Source organism: Crassostrea angulata, chromosome 5 (genome assembly GCF_025612915.1).
Source record: "Crassostrea angulata isolate pt1a10 chromosome 5, ASM2561291v2, whole genome shotgun sequence".
Taxonomy (NCBI): Eukaryota; Metazoa; Mollusca; class Bivalvia; order Ostreida; family Ostreidae; genus Magallana; species Magallana angulata.
The window spans coordinates 44,722,778-44,741,776 of record NC_069115.1 but is presented as its reverse complement, the minus strand read 5'-3'; the positions used below and the strand labels follow the sequence as shown (position 1 = coordinate 44,741,776).

The window sequence follows — 18,999 nt, the reverse complement described above, 5'->3', positions numbered from 1 at the left end:
TTAATTTTCTCCATAAAATACCTTGTACCAAGGTCCGCATCGAAGCGTAGGGTGGACTTTTTAACTATTTTTCTAACAATAAAATGGCTCTTAATAAAGGAGGCCTCCAAGTGGCATGCAAGAGCTGGGCAACGGTATATGATATATAAATGATATACCGGCTAACATCCTTTACAGAATCGTTATACGGAATTGCAATATACTACCCCTGTTGGGTTTTCGGTTTTACTATTTCTTTTCTGTTTCTTGTGAACTGCGATGTCCCGCGAAGAATTGTGTAAACAATTATCTTAGGGATTGAGAATGACTTAATAATTATGTTTATATTATAAAACAGTATTTGATATTCAAATACAGTATATAAACATATAGAAATATGTATATTTAATGTATATACAAAGGCAAAACAAAAACCGGAAATCAAAAAAACATTGTCGATTTCTCGGGACTACATTTACACTTTCGACGAAGGAAAATTGGCGATTTTTAACTTATTAGTGTTTTTTAAGAAGCAGAAAGAATACCATCGACTTAAATTAAGATGCCATTTGATATCTGATTAACGGATTTGGAAAAAAGTAACTGGAAAATAAGTTAAACGCGAAATAGAAAATTGGGACATCGCGGGACATATGTCCCGGACTACTTTTACACCATCCCCCATTTTACCAAGACTCGTTGCGCATGCGCATTCAGACTTCCGCTTTCTCTTCTTTCACTTCGTTTCAGCGCAGTGAGAAGAAGGAAAAAGAGGACGTCGTCATATACAGAAGCCTGAGAAGGTAGCGAATATTTTGAGACAACCTAAAAATCAAATGCTAGCTAGGAGCACGCTTTCAATGAGTTCAATCTTCTCTTTTATTAACAAATCTTTAACGTTCAAGTACTGCTACAGTTATCTTAACAGAGTACAGGAAACACGGGCCCTGGAAGTTATTGTAAATATATTGCATGTGCATGTATAAAAAAGTACTTTTTTATACATGCACATGCAATATATTTACAATAACTTCCAGGACCCGTGACAGGAAATACATGTGCATCGTCAGCTCGATTTTTTTCTATCAGACGAGGACAATCCCCCAAATGGCCTAATGGGTTACATGTCTACTAGCTGCAGGTCTGAAGCTCCCGATCTGAAAAATTCGGATGGAGGACCCAGGTTGTCCATCCGAATTTTTTTCAGACTGGGAGCTACAGGCCTGCAGCAACATGTCTACAAACTAGTAGCCCTTGAAATTATTATTCCAGATTGTAAATAAATTTAAAGTGCAAAAAAATTGAACATTCTTTATTTAGTTAGAAATGTAACTACTTTCACTAAACATTTTTTTTCTGAAACTCCACTGTTACATGTAGATTGATCAATCTCTCAAATGTTTCTTTTTGATAAATTTTACATACTTTTCACCTTTGATAGCCAAGGGTTTACGATCCAGGATGACAATGACAAACTAGACCTGAAAGGAAAACTTTCCAACCAGAAGTTAATCGAATATGTCCCTGGTTGTTGTATTTGATTTGCATTTTTGTGGATTTATTTTGAAACTTACTAATTAAAATAAAAAATTTCAATTTTTTTGCACTAATTTCGTATCCCATTTTGGGTATTTTAAAAATCTTAAATGGGTTATTATAATCGATTTGGGTGATTGATCCCAACCTGTGAATTTGTTATGGTTTGAATTGGTAATATACGTCGTTTATTTTTTATTTTATAGGAAAGATAAAATATGGAATCAGTGAGCTCGATGAAAAGTGTAGGAACCATGGTTTGTATAGCATATAAAGTTTTAATCTTGATACTAAGCTTGCATATTTTTTCTTAAGAATTTGATGCTTGTAAAGATATGATCATTTGTGACACTGCCTTTATAGACGATGAAGAGGAAGAATTCATTTTTAGCTCACCTGAGCTGAAAGCTCAAGTGAGCTATTCTGATCACATTTTGTCCGTCGTCCGTCTGTCCGTCCGTCTGTCTGTCCGTCTGTAAACTTTTTACATTTTGAACTTCTTCTCTAAAACCGCTTATCCAATTTCAACCAAATTTGGCACAAAGCATCCTTATGTGAGGGCGAATATAAATTGCAAAAATAAAAGTCCGATCTGTATTCAAAGCGGAGAAAACCTTGAAACTGTAGAAAAAGGGGGGTGCATTTTCAAAAATCTTCTTCTCAAGAACTACTGATTCCAATTCAACGTAGTTTAGCATAAATTATCCTTATGGGAAGGAAAATATAAATTGCAAAAATTAAGTGCTAATTCTGTTTCAAATCTGAGTTATTACGAAAATAATAATAAAGGAAATGTGTGTTTCAATCAGTTTAATAGCCTCGGGTTCGGCATCCGGTAATCCGGCATCCGGTAAAATGGGTAAGCTAGACTTGGTCTGGGCAAAACAAAGATTGGCAGTTATTAATCTGCCAATCTCATTAAAATTTCAGGATATTTGATGGACCAGTATATTTGTATTCGCTGTAAATATTGCTGCAAAATAATGCGTATTTGGAATTAACGATTGTCGATCTGCCTTGGCTTTTATTTTGCCACGGCCCGGGTTTGCATACCCATTTTACCTAGACTCGTATTCCATACTTCTAAAACGAGGTTCTTTGTTTAAAGCAGCCATGACATTATACGAAAAAGGGTCGATCTGACTATGATGAATTTGCTTGTTGTGCAACAGTTCGCGTATGAAGGGAAATTTTTGAAACATGCAAAATATATTGTTGCCGATTTTGTGAAGTAAATTGAGGCTAAATATTTCAATGCGTTGACAGTTTTCACACATGACGTTGGTGTTAGCTTGTTCCGACATTCGTTTCGTTTTCATTATTTCTGCTTGTAACCTGGGAACTATCGTCTGTATTATTTCGTGATTTTTATGTATCAAATCAAACAGAGACTTTGGTAAATCAAACAGTTAACTGTTTACCTGCGCAAATTAAGCAAAATCTGATGTATCAAAAAATAATGAAATACAATTCATTCTATCGGTAATTCGATCGGCATTATCTTTTGCGTAATGGTAGATTAATGCAATAGGTTTTGTTGCGATGCTCGGCATTTTCTCGAGTTTATTCAGTTTAAATAAAGTTTGACATTGCTGACGGAAATATGTAGGTATATACATGTATATATATGATTCATTTCGAAAAAATAAATTGTGTTCTTTATTTGTTATAGTGAATGTTTCTTGTGTTTAATTGTTTTCAATTTCTATTTACTAACCATATTTGAGTGTTCAGCTTCAAATTATAAGCAAGATACAGAGATTTGCTCACAATTCTATGTTTGTACACAGATCTTAAAAACTAAAGATTAAAAAAGTAAAAAATTTGTCAATATTTATTAAGAAAATTTTCAAAGTCTGTTCGTTCAGAAACCAACTTTAACATCTTATTGTATTGTAAACTTAACATTTTTTGGTCATTATTACTCCTACTGTACATGTGATCCTTCACTGTGTTTGTGTACATTTGTATAAACTGATTTTGAACCTCCAATACCAGTGAACGGGTCTTGAGTGAATAAAAGAATATAAAATCTTAGGCCATTCTTTTTTTCCATTTTAAATGCTGAATAGGAAATACCAAGTTAAAAATCATAAGCTGAATGTAATAAACTCATGTGAACAAATTATGAATCAAACCTAGGCGAACTGCGAGCTCTGTATCTTGCTTATAATTCTACAATTGACGCTGAAAATTTGGTTGAACATTAGAAAATCTCTATGAATTAGAGTATGTTAAATACTTGTACAAACAAAATAAAAGAATGATACTCAGTATTCTGTATATATCTACTCTCTGGGGCCCTCTCTTTATACAATAAATAATGTCAAATCTACATCAATTTTGATAGTTTTCCAGACACGAGTAAATAAAAACGACATCTTTAAAACAGTTTCCATATTTCTGACACATTTCTGTTGCGGGGATAAAGAAATTATCGCTATTCCTAAGAATATCACAGCGGAAAATTATCCTGGTTTGTACGCTAAGTAAATAACAGTCATTTAATCAAATAAAATTTTTGAATGTTTTTAATTTGAGGAATTGAGCACATTGAGGTACAATTTTCTTCTTCACATCTATACATGTAGGGTTTTTAAAATAAAATAAACAATAACTATTATTTTTTTTTAATACAATAACTAGTAAGTACTGAGTAGTTGATGAAAAAAATGTACCTTTATGCTCTCATATATTTTGATCGCTTTACAAAGGGGGGGGGGGGGGGCAGAACGAAAATATAGGGATTTGGATGTTAACAACTTAACAGTATACCTCTACCAAATGTTTAGTTTTATATCTTGCGTAGAAATTTCTTATTCTGGTAAAAAATAGTATTTCATGAAGGTACAATGTCAAAGATTACATGTATACAAAAAAAAGTGTAAAATTCGAATACTTTACAATATTTATTTTTTGTTTTTCTACCGAGGGACCATACGGCACAATATCTCTTGAACGCCCATTTGTTGCTCAGGTGAGCGATGTGGCCCCATGGGCCTCTTGTTTTTTTTGACATATAATTTATTAAGTTTATGATCACATGTTGATGCTTATAAGGTACCATATATCCTTGATACATGTATGTGACAACATTACAATGCATATGTGTCCCATTGAATGAAGTTGATCCTTGTAGGGGGTGGAGGAAATTTGACTTTCTGTAATTACATGTACTAGACACTTTTTTTCTAATATACTATGCAAAAGCGTTTGTAATTAAACTACAGGCAAGACAATATGTCTTAAAATCAACCCAGGTTTATTTATTTCAGGATGCCTTTAAAAAGTGAAACATCAAAGATATTGCAAATTCACTTGTTTATTTATTATTTATTGAATACTCTGCATGAATAAAAGCATCTGATTCCATTTCTAAGTTTTTGAAAGCTAGGAAGTGGTAAATTATTGGTCTTAAAGGGGAAAGCCTGATCTCAAGCCCCACAAATTGAATGATGGATGACGTTCTAATATATATACTGTTTTAGACGAGAATTTAAAGAACAAAATTAGGCAAGACATTAATCATAAGTTTTATTAAGATAATATAAATAAACTATAGATTTCCAGAGTAAAACATACCAATACATATAGAATGATACTGTATATGTGGAAATATTTGCCCCCATTTTATTTTTGCCTGATTCACTCTTGTTTTTGGGCCATTTCTAATGTCTCAAATTATCTCTTTTTCATCACAACTTTATCTGGGCAATTCAAGGTGGGGCAAAACCATTTGCACGTGAAGAAGGGTGAAAATACCTCTGTATACAGTTCCACATTTTACATTTGTCATGGTTTATCAGTTTGGGAGTTAATATTTACAAGTATTTGATGAGAGAAGATCATGTTTCTAAAAGCGTTTACTATGTAATGCTGATTTTCTTTTTTAAGAACATGGAATACAACCCGGGGTAAATCCCTGTACACCCTTGATTAGACCTGGATAAGTAATATTATACCATCTTCTGTCATCAAATACTCACAGATGATCGCGTCTTTTACTTATCACTTTTACTGATAAGACGCAATCACTCGTAAATATTCAATAATGACCATCATCTGGCTTTCAGCAAATGTTGCAAGCCTATAAAACTCATCCTGTCAGTCCATTCAATAATTTTTGTTTTGTGCCTTATTAATGTTTCAATGTTTTTTAAAAAATTTGTTCTGAACTAAAAGAAACACTAAACGTCCTTACCAGATAGTGCAACATTAAAAAAAATCAACCATTTTTCTTCTTCTTGTTTTTATTTTAGTCAACAACCAAGGTCTTAAAATTTACATATAGTTTAAAGAAAAAGTGTACTGGACTCCCGCTAGATCTGTGCATGGAGAGAGAGAGAGAGAGAGAGAGAGAGAGAGAGAGAGAGAGAGAGAGAGAGAGAGAGAGAGAGGAGAGAGAGAGGGAGTATGTGATATCACCAAGTGTGACATATCATGATCATGTTTTTGTATTGTTCATAGAACTTTTATGAAGACGACTGTGGTGTACCAGCTTATATGGCAGTAAGGAATTCTGTTACTAAGAGTGAATTAGATAAAGAACACTTAGAACTCGAAAGCAACCAACTTGAAGGTAAGGTCATAGTACAGAGTTCAGTAAGAACTGCGAACGCTAATGCCCGTTTCCCGCCTACATTTTACATCCAAATAATTTAATTGTGGTTGTAATGCACTTTCTGATTGGCTAAAAAAATTATTTTATATTGTATAAAGAATGTTGCTTACGTCATAGTAAGACTAACGTCAAAAATGTATCAATACGCTGACGTTACGTTTGAATTTTGTACAATTTTACGTCATTTTAAAGGTCAAATGATCATTTTTATCTACAATGAAGAGTAGAAAAATTAAATTATAAGCAATGAATTCAATATTTATTAGTTTTATATGATATAAAATGGTTTGAAACATTTTACGCTTTTTTTTTAAACCGCTTTGCGGTTTATAAAGCATAAACTGCCCCAAACCATTTTATATTGTATAAAGCAAATAAATATTGAATTCATTCCTCAAATATTTCGGAATTGCTGTCAGATATTAAAAAAAATAACTTTTCGACTAAAAGGTATAATCAAATCCTAATCAATTTATATCAAAATAAAATTTGTAATCAAATTATTTATATTTAAACATAAGTTTTGCTAACGCGGGGTCTTAAAAAAATTTCATTGAAATTTTCTATGAGTGAGGAAAATATTACAAAATTTACAAAACAAAATTCTTTTTTTGGAAAAACATGCTAAATAACAATAATTAAAACCCTTCAAAAGGAATTTTTGTTTCACGGGGGGTAAAGAAAGATGTTTTAAAAAACATTTCTGTTTTCCGTTATTTTCTATCATGAAATGAGTCAGTTTAACCCAAAATAAAAAGTTATCTCTCTTTGTTTGACCAAATCATTTATATTTAATGAAAATATACATAATTGTTTACATTATTATAAAAAAAATAACTTTAATTAGACAACTTTCAAAAAATGACTTTTAGTTAGGCGGCAAAACAGTGCTATCGTTCGCAGTCCTTTTATAATAATAATTTGAATTTCAAGTTTCCTACATAATGCAGAATCTTGGCCAATCAAGTACATAAAAATGAACATGGTACTTTTCCGACTGATATATACTTGTATATTTATGTTTATTCTCTCTGTAGATCATATCAACGATATACATGATTGTCAACAGGATCCAGACAACTTTGAAGGTAAGAATTCCTCAGGTGATAAGAGCTAAAGTCTATACAATGTATACCAGGCTTCACAATTAATAGTTGATTCAGACCACTATCAATAGTTTGTGGCAATTATAGCCACAATTAGCAATTATAACCGTTGATTTTAAATGTTTTAAGGCAAATCTGTGAAAATCTTGATCTAGCTGTCACCTACCTGCAATAATATAGCCCTCTCCCGATTTTTTTTTTTTATGGGGGGGGGGGGGGGGAGGGCTACAACTCCATAGGATCTCCGTAATGGTGCAAGTGCGAAGTGATTCAAGTGCGGGAGTGATTCACTCCTGCAACAATTTCGGCTCAAATCGTACTTAAATGACAATAACATTTACATTTCTTACCTGAACTCAAACATTGTAGTTGTGTATGGCATAAATCAATCCAAAAATATCAGATATAGTCCATATATTGGTAATTTTTCGTGTATGTCAACAACGCAAGTTGAATTTGTCCGCCATGTTTACTGACCTTGATTGGTTTTATTTTGGAACAGCCAATGAGAACTCAGGAGTGGATCTTAAACTGAATATAGGAATTCCCCTATTTTAAACATAATTAACGCAGTAGATATGAATTTTCTATTATATAGCATTTCCTTAAATGATGTTTCAGTGATAGAACGAGGAAAGATCGCTTATTTACACTGACATTCACATTATCAAGCCCATCAAAACTCCAGGCGTATAATCAAAAAAAAATTCGCAAGAACTGTCATGGCTGCTGAAAATGATAACTGGTAAACATGCTGATGTGTTTTGTCTGGTTTTGATTTATATACGATTAGTTTGTTCAACCTGAATTAAAAAATCATTTTATCTCAACAAATGTATATTGTCGCAAATGTCTTATTTAAAAAATTGTTATAGAGTTTTGAATGCTTCAAAATTTCATGAATTTTGTTTTAACAGCAACAAATGCAACCTTACATAAATTTCAGCATATAAAAACTTTTAAAACCATATCCTTTATTTAATGAAAATAATCATGTTTAATCATTGTATAATATTACATATGGAGAGCTGGGTCAGATTCATGTATATTTTTAAAGTTGGCTATATATTTTTTTTTCGATCAAGTAACGAAACATTAGCAGTTATGATTAAGTACCCCTTTAAAAACAGCAAGATATTCCTAAAGGGGTATCTTGATAGGGATTTACCCTGAGATGGTTATCACAGTTGGTAGTTCACACCTTCACTCGTGACAGTTTGTGTACACTACAAGAATATCGGAAGGTCTCGTGTCAAACACAGGTGATGTTTTCCATTGTCTTGTGAGCCAGAACTAGATAAAAATGGTGGCATTTAGCAAGAATTTCAAATTACTGTACAAATTTTCATATTCTCTGAATTTTGGTGTCCCTCTGGTACACCGGGAAAGGAGTAAAAAAAAAACCGGTACATTTTGCGTACCGCCGGTACATATCACAGGTATGCAAAAATCTTCTCAAAAATCATTTGGCCAGAAAAGTTAGAACTTTATGGGAGCATCTTCAGTGGTGTAGATTAAAATATTTTCAAATAATGATTTCGGGGGGGCTTGAGTTGGGTCCAATTTTTACATACATGTACGAATATATAGAGAACTAGATCGTTCTCGTTGCGAGCAACGAGTGGGTCTTCCGTCCGATTTATGAGTAAATGAGAAAAAATCCTTCAATTTTAAGACTAAATTGTTAATCAACTCAAAACATTAGGGGACAAAAATTTCGGCACCCGAAGCTTGAACCCGGGTCGCCTGGGCACATGTCCACGACTCTAACGACAGTACTACTCGGACTCTCGCTTCAGGACTTTGATGCTTAATATCTCGGGAACACATCAATCGATTTCAAAACAAATTACATATTCTGAATCAGTAAAAGAGTCTCTATCAACCCGTTAGAAAAATATATAAAAAGCAAAAAGTTAAAAAAACCGATTTTTTATCCTTCCTTCCGGTGATGACCGGAAGTGACGGCGGACGTTTTTATGACCATGTTGCAACAGGTAAAATTAATGTCTATCCTCACTGAAAATTTCAGCCCTATATCTTTATTCGTTCTTTGGATCTCTAGCCGACAAAATTGACTTTTAAAAATCGTAAACAGACGATAACTTCCGACCGGAAGTGGTTATCAAAAATTTGAAAAGGCGGTACAAACTTCAGATGCCGACACATCAACCCTTAAAATTTGAAGAAAATCGAATGAGCCATCTTCGAGAAATCGCCTGCACAAAATTTGTAAGACAAAAAAAGAATAAAAAGAATAATAAGAAAAGTGAAAAAGAAACAATAGAATAATAGTAGGGTCTTCCGCTGAAGACGGAAGACCCTAAAAATTGAAAAATCTTCTCAAAAACCATTTGGCCCCCCAAAAAGGGGTACTTGCATGGAAGCTTCCTCAGTTAGTGTAGATTCAAAGTTGTGAAAATCATGATCTCTGGGGGTAGGGTGGGGCCACAGTTGGGGGGGGGAGGTCAAATTTTTACATAGGAATATGTAGAGAAAAATCTGTAAAAATCTTCTTCTCCATAACCAATCCATTAATAAAGCGGTAACTTTAGTAAAAGCGACCTCATATAGTGTAGATTCAAGTTTAATTTGTCCAAATCATTATTTTAGGTGGTGTGTTGGGGCAACATTAGGGAGTGCAATTTTACATGGAAATTTTTTTTAGATTATTTTCAAAAACATAAATATTATAATATATGGGATTATTTGTATACAAGCATCTTGGCGTAATGTTGTTTCTTATTTCTTAGTTGTGTAGACTGTGGCCTCTGGACAATTCTTGGGCACCACAAGGGTTAAAAGGTTGATGTAGGGTCATATGTTAACGAGATCTTCATAAGAGATGCAATGCTTAATATGTGATATGACTATGATATCATCCTCTTACTGAAGGAACTTAATATTTAAAATGAGAATATTTGAAAAATAAATTTCAAAATCTTTTTATACAGGATCTATTCTACTACATCGTATACATTGTCCAGATAATTTGTATATGACTTCATAAAGCAGATTTTATTATAACAATTGCTGCTCAGGTAAGCAATGTGGATTATGGGTTTCTTGTTATTTTTTGTTATTGATCATTTAATCAAAGGGTTGCACAAAGCTTATTTCCAAATATTCCAGCTTTGGATACTAACAAAGCACAATAATTAGTATGGATATCAAGGAGTGACCGAGTATCGCTCGGTCACGTGATCATCGACTAAAATTTTCTTAATCAATTACTCGTTTAAAACAAAAAAAAATCAAAACAATTTGTTTGTCTTAACACGGCAGATTTGGGGCTTCAAATAAAAATAAGAGGTTTTTTTGTCCCAGCATTTTCGATCATGTTACACTTTTGTTTTATCGAACGGATGTTCCTGGTATTATTTTTTAGCGGCTAAAAATTGGTCTCTTTTGAATTTGTAGATCAAATTATAGTTTTGGATAGAAGTACTTACTTGAAGAGATCAATTTGTGGTTCATCTAATCAGTTATTTACTGTATTAGATGCTTGTATTAATGAAAAAATTAATCATTTCAAATCTCAAGGCATTTGTTTTATAATCATTAATTTTTCATTAATGATTTGGCATGGCACGGGACAATGACTTAACATGAAACAGGTCACGTTAGGTTTGTCAAAAATGCTGTGGAGCTCAATTATGTGCAAGTGTCACAAGAAAAAGCTAAGACAATAGGTAACGGATATTTAAATAAAATACTGATTAATTCATTTGAAATTAAATACATCTAGAATAAGTGCGTATTATCACAAATTTTTAAATGTTTATGGTTTAAGATACAGTGTATGCACAGTTTCAAATAAATTTAATGAGTCAGAGAATATCGAGTTACACCTGATTTGGGTGTGCCATGGACACTAATATAATTCTGGTGCTTCTGAGGGGATAATATGAATCGTTTTCAAAACAAACTGTCTTTTTTTATAACATCAGTATTCCAACTTTATGAAAGGATGTCCATAACGATGATTGCATAAATTATTTTCGGTGAATCACGTAGCACATATCTTATACCCTCGCATAAAGTTTGACAGTCAAAAACGCTGATAATATATATATATATATATATATATATATATATATATATATATATATATATATATATATATATATATATATATATATAACCACCATCATAAATAACACTTTTACAGTACTGTAATTGATGCACTACTAAGACTTGCTAGTATCCTCTCATAAAATACTTCCTTCCATGAGCCAACACCACTTTAATATTCACTTTACCTACTGCCTGTATCTTGGTATACAAGTTTTCTGTTCTGTTTTCCCTTTGGCCTCCAGAAGAAAGCCATTTTTATAATGCTGTCTTGGCCCTTGTTTTTGAAAAATGATGCATGAAACTTGCGCTAGATTTGGATTTTTATTTTGAGAGCTGTAAATTGCAACTTTGAACACGTAAGGAACTGTTGCTCCCAGCCGGGTGTCCATCTAAATTGTTTTTTAACGTGGAGCTACAGACCTGCAGCTAGTCTGAATCCTGCTTGTCCCTTGCATAGTGTGGCATCTTCAGAGATGGAGATTATTTTGATTTTGGCTATATTTCAAATTCGATGTAACACTAAATATTCTAGATACATGTATCAAAGTGAAAGCGTACCTTCCATTCTTAGATCTATGTTGTATTATTTTTATCACCTTGAAGGTTTATTGTTACAATAATGCATGTATATTGTTCATTCACTGTTGTAAAATATCTCATCAATAAACAAAAATGATTAACATTATATAAATAGTGCCTGTTTGGGAGGGTAACAGTTGAAATTGACACCCCTCGAAAACCATTGTCAACCTCCGCTTCGCGTCGGTTGACAATGGTTTTCTCGGGGTGTCAATTTCAACTGTTACCCTCCCAAACAGGCACTATTTATTTTGTTATACTGAAGGTCTTTTTTAAAATTTTTAAGAAAATTTTACTGCTTTTATATAGGAATAACGTGAATTCTACAGCGAACTGTACGCGCATAATTTTCGCGCATGTAACATTTTTTAATGTTACCCGTTGCCAAGTGCTTTGCTAACGCTGAGGGTAATAGTAAATATTATTAACTGCGTCTTAACCAATCAGATTTCAGTATTTAACATGAAAGTATAACATTTCATTTTGTTGTAGTCAATGTAGTATGTATTGGTAAAGAAGAAGAAGAAGAAGAAGAAGAAGAAGAAGAAGAAGAAGATGAAGGAAATGCCTCTAAGGTGGATGAAGGGGGCACAACTGTTTGTGGTATGTTATGATGATTCAACTCAATAGCTGCAGAATTTATTTTTATATAAGCTTAAAATAAAAGTTAATCTTAACTCTCTTAACCAGTCATTTATGAAAAAAAGCATAAACTTTCCATAACATTTGTATGAGAATATATTCCCTAGATATTGGGTTCATTCCTTCATAATTCTATTTTTTTCATATACCTGTAGAATATGAAAGGTCCTCATAAATATATGATTATGTAGTACCGGTAATAATAACCATTTTTACAATTGTATAGTCAATTTGCACATACTATGAATTGTTCATTCCTGTCCTTAAAAGTTGGGATTGCTAGGTCAATTATATATGAAAACTACATTTTCCTTCATTGTAGGGATTGCAGATGTACGGAATGATGAGAATGGGGAAATCACTGCAAAGACAGGAGTTCATGTACAAACTCAACAAACATCTGGTAGAATATCATGAGATCTAAAATTGCTTGATATCAATCCTTTTGTGCAATGATACTACCTACATGTTATGTCTTTAATGTTGTTTTGAGAAAAAATTCTCAAATCTGTAAACATGGAATATCTTAATTAGAAAGACATTCATAGATTTTTATCACTGAGATTTTATCTTATTATTATAGATATTAATAAAAATATTCATATAATGTTATAATTATTCATAAAAAAAACCTATGTACCAGTAAGGTAATGTTTTAGAAAACACCATTTCCCATTTTTGGCTCACCGAGACAAAGTTGGGGGGAGCTTACACTCAGTGTTAATGTTTTTTGAGCAGTTCCTATATCTAAGCTATACTTGTCTTAACTTCACAAATCTTGCATGGATAATACATGAACTTAAAAGGCTTGAATGCTGAATCTGAGCCATAAATTCCAGATGCTGGAGGGGGTTAAGGTTTTTGGAGCAGGTGCCTTTTGATAGCCATATCTAAGTTACAGCTTGTCCCATCTTCACTAAACTTGCATGAATGGTGCATCATATGATACTTATGCACTTAATTGGCTTGAATGCTGAATCTGAGCCATAGGTTTCATACTGGAGGAATTTAGGATTTTAAGAGCATGTTAAAGTTTTTGGAGAAGGTGCCCTTTGATAGACTTAAATATTATTGGTTTATCTTTGGAATACATGAAAAAAGTGTAGAAAAATTTTTAAAATTAATTTTTCTAAATTAAAGGGAGGTAACTTCAAAAACATCCTGATTTTATGCTTGCAGAATTTTAGGAATTTTTTAGCGGGTAATATAGCTCTTTAAAAAGCTGGCAAATGTACCCTGAAAATACTTTAAAACGATGCCTAAGGACTTGCTCTAAATGCAGTACACCTATTTGCATTCTGCTGTCAGGGGGAGCCTAAAATGCATGGGTGTATTGCTTTAGAGGCATCCTTTTTCTATTATCCTCATGTTTTGAATGTCAAATAAATTATAGTTTTAGGTTACATGTACATTATTCTTGAATATTTACAAAATTTACAATTTTATCTTTCTATTGATATATAGATATATATGTAACATGCTTTTACAATTTAAATTTCATATGGGTCAGTTTTGCTTGTCACTCATCCAAAAACGTCCTTATAACATTACATATAAAACTGTGTTTTGCACCTTAACATATGATATCATACAGTATTATGTAAAACCACCCATTAATAAATGTTAATAAAGATCAATATATAACTTTCATAAATAATGATAAAAATCAAGATATAACTTTCATAAATAATGATTTTCTCATAATGATAATTCCTCATCTGAGTAAGCTCTCTAATCTTTTATAACCTATATTTTGTAGTTGATGTCAAATGTGCCAAACAAGATGGAGGAAACAGCTCCAAATCCATGACAAAAATTTGTAAGTTATATAAAGCTGTTCACAATCAAACACTTAAGACCTTAATAGCTATGTTAATTTTATACTGATAAGGCTCTTATAAAATTGAGTTTTTGAGGCTTATTTGAAACATGATACCAAAGAAAGCTATGTTAACAATTTTATAATGAATGTTTTGAACCAAAAGTCTCTTATGTGAATTTCTTACTAGAGTTCCTTTGTAAGGACTATATGCGGTATTTCTAGCCCCCCAAATTAAACTTCTGTGAAGAGCTTTAAAAATAAGACGGAAGATAGTTTAATTGATTTCATATTAAAAATAAATATTTTAAACATTGCCTTTTCTGGATTTTTATAAAAATTTCGCATTTTTTAAATGAAAGAACAAATACTGCATCCTATCTAAATGAAATAAAAAATGTATGACTGCCCAACTGCATCTGGTTTTAAAAATGTTGGTCTGAGAACCAAGAAGAAATTAATTTTTTAAGGCCTGAATTAATGTTTTGGAGCAAAATATTGGTGTTTACAAGTGGTTTTTGGATTGGGAAACATTGAGCACATACATGATCAAGTACCATTTTGAAGTATGATGTATAAATTTATGAACAAAAACATGTAAACATCGTACTTACCAGACCTGTACTTCCAAATGCAAAATAAAAAAAAATAACCTTATTGTCATTTTTTGGCAAAATCGCAGGAATTAGATCATTTAGGTCAAGTCATAGACATACAGCTAATGGACAATGATGACTAAAATCAAGATTAAAGTGATAGGCATCCTCTGTATAGTGATTTCTGAAGATTAGATTTTTTACACGATACTGTTTAAAAATTGGGGGCAGGTATTTGACCATAACCAAAAAAAAAAAAATCCTTTATTGTCTTTTTACACATGATTGAATTTTCTCTTTTGTCATTGGAAGGGGATTTTCCAGGTTCATATGTACATGTAATATGAAAAATATGTATATTACTGCATTGTAGGGGGTGATATACCTAGTAATGGGGATAGAGATGGAATTGCAAAGATAGAGGGAGTCCCAGAACAGGTTCAAGGAACAACTGGACCAGGTACATTATCAGGATTTGTAATATTTATCAATATTCACATTACATCCTTGAATATTTAGCTCACCTGGGCTGAAAGCTCAAGTGAGCTTTTCTGATCACTTTTCGTTAGGCGTCCATCTGTCTCTAAACTTTTTACCTTTTCAACTTCTTCTCCAGAACCACTTAGCCAATTTCAACAAAATTTTTCTGATCACTTTTCGTTAAGCGTCCATCTGTCTCTAAACTTTTTACCTTTTCAACTTCTTCTCCAGAACCACTTGGCCAATTTCAACAAAATTTGGCACAAAGCATCATTGCATGAAGAAGATTCAAGTGTCTTAAAATGGAAGGCCACACCCCTGTTTCAAGGGGGAGATAATTAAGAATGGTTGTAAATTTGCTGGTATTTTAAAAAAATCTTCTTCTCAAAAACTGTTTGGCCATAAAAGTTGAAACTTATGTGGAAACATCCTCTGGTAGTGTTAATTTAATTTTTTTTTAAATTATGATTCTTGGAGGTAGAGTGGGCAACAATGGGGGAGAGGGGCAAACATTTTGAATTATAGAAATATATAGAGAAAAATCTTTTTAAACCTTCTTCTCAAAAACCAATTGGCCAATAAAACCTTAACTTGTATGGCAGTATCCTCAGGTAGTATAGATTCAAATTGTGTAAATCATGATCCCTGGGGTAGGGTAGGGCTACAATGGGGGTTGGGAGTTGGGTTGAATAGAGAAAAATCTTCTTTTCAAAAACCAAATAGGCCACAAAAGCTGTCACTTGTGTGAAAGCATCCACAGTAGTGTACATTCAAATTTGTTCAAATCATGACTCTTTGGGGTAGAGTGGGTCGCAATGTGGAGGTTGGGGGTGATTTTTTCATAGGAATATAATTATAGCGAAAAATCTTTTAAAATTTTCTCCTCAAAAACCAATTGGCCAAAGAACTGGCACTTGTCTGGAAGTATCCTCAGGTGACCACTTTCAACTGTGTTAAAATCATGATTTCCAGGGTTAGGGTGGGGCCATGTGGCATGGGAGTTGGGTCATATTCATACATAGGCATATATTGACAATTAAAAAAAAAAATCTCTTCTAAAAACCAACCGCCTAATAAAGCTGTAACTGGTGAAAGCATGCATACATGTAGAATGTGTTGGTTCAAGTTTATCAAAATAGTGATCTTTAGGGGTAGGTGGGACCACATTTTTTACAGGGGGGTTGGGTCCAATTTTTACAAAGAAAAAAAAATTATTCCTATAAACTCAAATATTTAAATATATTGTATTACTTATATGCAAGCATTTTGAAATGCTGTGGATTCTCATTTGCTTAGACTGTGGCCCCATGACAATTTTGGGGCCCCATCAGACCTCAATATAGATATATAATCAATTGTTTAAGAATGAGAATTGCAATGCTCAATATGTGATATGACTATGAAATCATCCTGTTATAAAAATACGGGTTCAATGTTTAACATGAGAATATCTAGAGAAAAATGTGTAATTCATTTTACACAGGATCTATTCTACTACATTGTCCAGGTGTTTTGCTTATGACTCCATGAATTTAATTTTATTATTACTCCTGTTGCTCAGATGAGCAATGTAGCCTATGGGCCTATTGGTTATTGTTTCATCACTTTAGTAATGCACTTCAAATAATCATCCAAAATTTTAGCGTCAGAGGTAGAGATATAAGCAAGAGACACAGCTCACAATTATTTGTTATGTATACAAGGTTCATGCCATGTTTTTGTTTACATTAGTTCAATATACCAGGTAAAGTTCATTTTCAAGCTGATTTTTTTTCTATCTGCTAATTCATTTTGAACAAATAAACAATTTTTATATTAAATAGCATATGTCAAATTCATTTTAGGTCTAAACTTGGAAATTTCTTTTCAACATTCAAACCTGAGCTTTGTTTACATAACAAAAAATTGTGAGCTTTTTTATCTCGCTTATAATACTGAAATTTTGATTGATTATTAGGAATGCCTTACTGAAGCATTGTAAACATTAAAAATATATAATTCAAAAATTTTGACCAAAATCGTGACCATACCTTTCTAAAAAATATTAGCCCATGGTAAGTGAAAAAATAAAACTTAGGTTAAATGAAGGCATCTTGACATAATAATTTGTCTATATGTATAATATTTCAGGTGTTCCAGGTGGAGTCATAAGGATATCAAATTTGAAAAAAGGAAAAGGTATTAAGAAATAATTATTTTAATGGAATCAAAAGTTTGTCTATGAGGTAAATAAAGATATATAAACCTTCCGAATATGATAGCAACCTCAAATGTCATATCATCAATTGTATAAAGAGAATTTGTTAAGTAGTAATAGTTAAAAAAAATTTGCCCCCCCCCCCTCCTTTCTTAAAGGAAGGGAGGGCATTTTGCTGCTGTCTGTCTGTTGGTTGTTCAGTCGGCTCACCAACAGTTCATGTTCATTTTCCTTGCAGAGGTTGCACATTCTGAAATGAAATTTAGCATACAGACTTGTTACATGTTATTCATGTATAAGAATATCTAGGTCAAGTTTGGTTTTGGGTACAATCGAGCAATTTTTGATAGAGTTATGCCGCTTGGACTTTGAAAAATTCCAAATATTTGCAGTTTCTGTTTATTTTCTTTGCAAAGGTTTTAGTTCAAGAGGTTAATTTCATTTCATTGTATACTTCCTTTAATTATACTGCCATTAATAGAGGCTTGTACACCCTATAATGTATGTCCAAGAGATCGGGGTGGGGGGCATAAATGTTTCAAAAACATCTCTTGTCACAATAGTATTCACTGTTTGTACATATACATACTATGGAAAGTTCATCATTAATGTGCTTGCATGCTGGCTCAAATATATGACAACAACATTTTCCTTCATGGTAGGGATTGCAGATGTACCGAATGATGAGGATGGGGAAATCACTGCAAAGACAGGAGTCCATGTACAAACTCAACAAACATCTGGTAGAATATCATGAGATCTAAAATTGTTTGATATCAATCCTTTTATGCAATGATACTACATGTACATGTATGACAGGTTGACCTTATGTCTTTAATGCTGTTTTGAGAAAAATTCTCAAATCTGTAGACATGGAATATCTTAATTAGGGAGACATTCGTAGATCTTTAAAGTTTATCACTGAGTACTTTTCTTTGATAAAATATTAAGCTATTTACCAGTAAGGTAATGTTTGAGAAAATACCACTGGCTTATTTTTGTAGATGATGTCAGACCTGCTAAAATAGATAGAGGAAACAGCTCCAAAATAAATGAGGAGTCCATGACAAAAACGTGTAAGTTATATTGAAGTGGAAAAGCTGTTCACAATTGATTTTATACCATTAGGGGATAAAGATGTGTTTAACTTTTTTGATCAATAATTACATCAAAAAAATGTGAATTGGGAAAAATAAATATCAGGTACCAGATACAGAAAATTCACTTTTAAAATTTGACTGACAAAAAAAACCCCTCAAAAACAACTAGTACCCATATGTCAAAAGAAAGTTAAAAAAAAAGAAGACAGCTTTAACAAATGAAGCCAGTGAAGTAGAGTCTAAATGGTTGCTGATCATAGATTGTGA

The 18,999-nt window shown here is 32.5% G+C and overlaps 1 protein-coding gene across 1 annotated transcript in view; it reads left to right on the top strand.

Moving 5' to 3' along the window:
• The first annotated feature begins 702 nt into the window (after positions 1-702).
• Positions 703-18,999, top strand: part of LOC128185449 (uncharacterized) — a 38,904-nt gene continuing 20,607 nt past the window's right edge. The window contains exons 1-11 of the mRNA XM_052855041.1: positions 703-782; positions 1,722-1,772; positions 5,983-6,094; positions 7,174-7,224; positions 12,391-12,501; positions 12,863-12,943; positions 14,300-14,359; positions 15,329-15,415; positions 17,566-17,613; positions 18,295-18,375; positions 18,637-18,708. Coding sequence (XP_052711001.1) covers positions 1,734-1,772; positions 5,983-6,094; positions 7,174-7,224; positions 12,391-12,501; positions 12,863-12,943; positions 14,300-14,359; positions 15,329-15,415; positions 17,566-17,613; positions 18,295-18,375; positions 18,637-18,708 — 742 coding nt within the window. The 5' untranslated portion in view covers positions 703-782; positions 1,722-1,733. The remainder of the gene's footprint in view (positions 783-1,721; positions 1,773-5,982; positions 6,095-7,173; positions 7,225-12,390; positions 12,502-12,862; positions 12,944-14,299; positions 14,360-15,328; positions 15,416-17,565; positions 17,614-18,294; positions 18,376-18,636; positions 18,709-18,999) is intronic.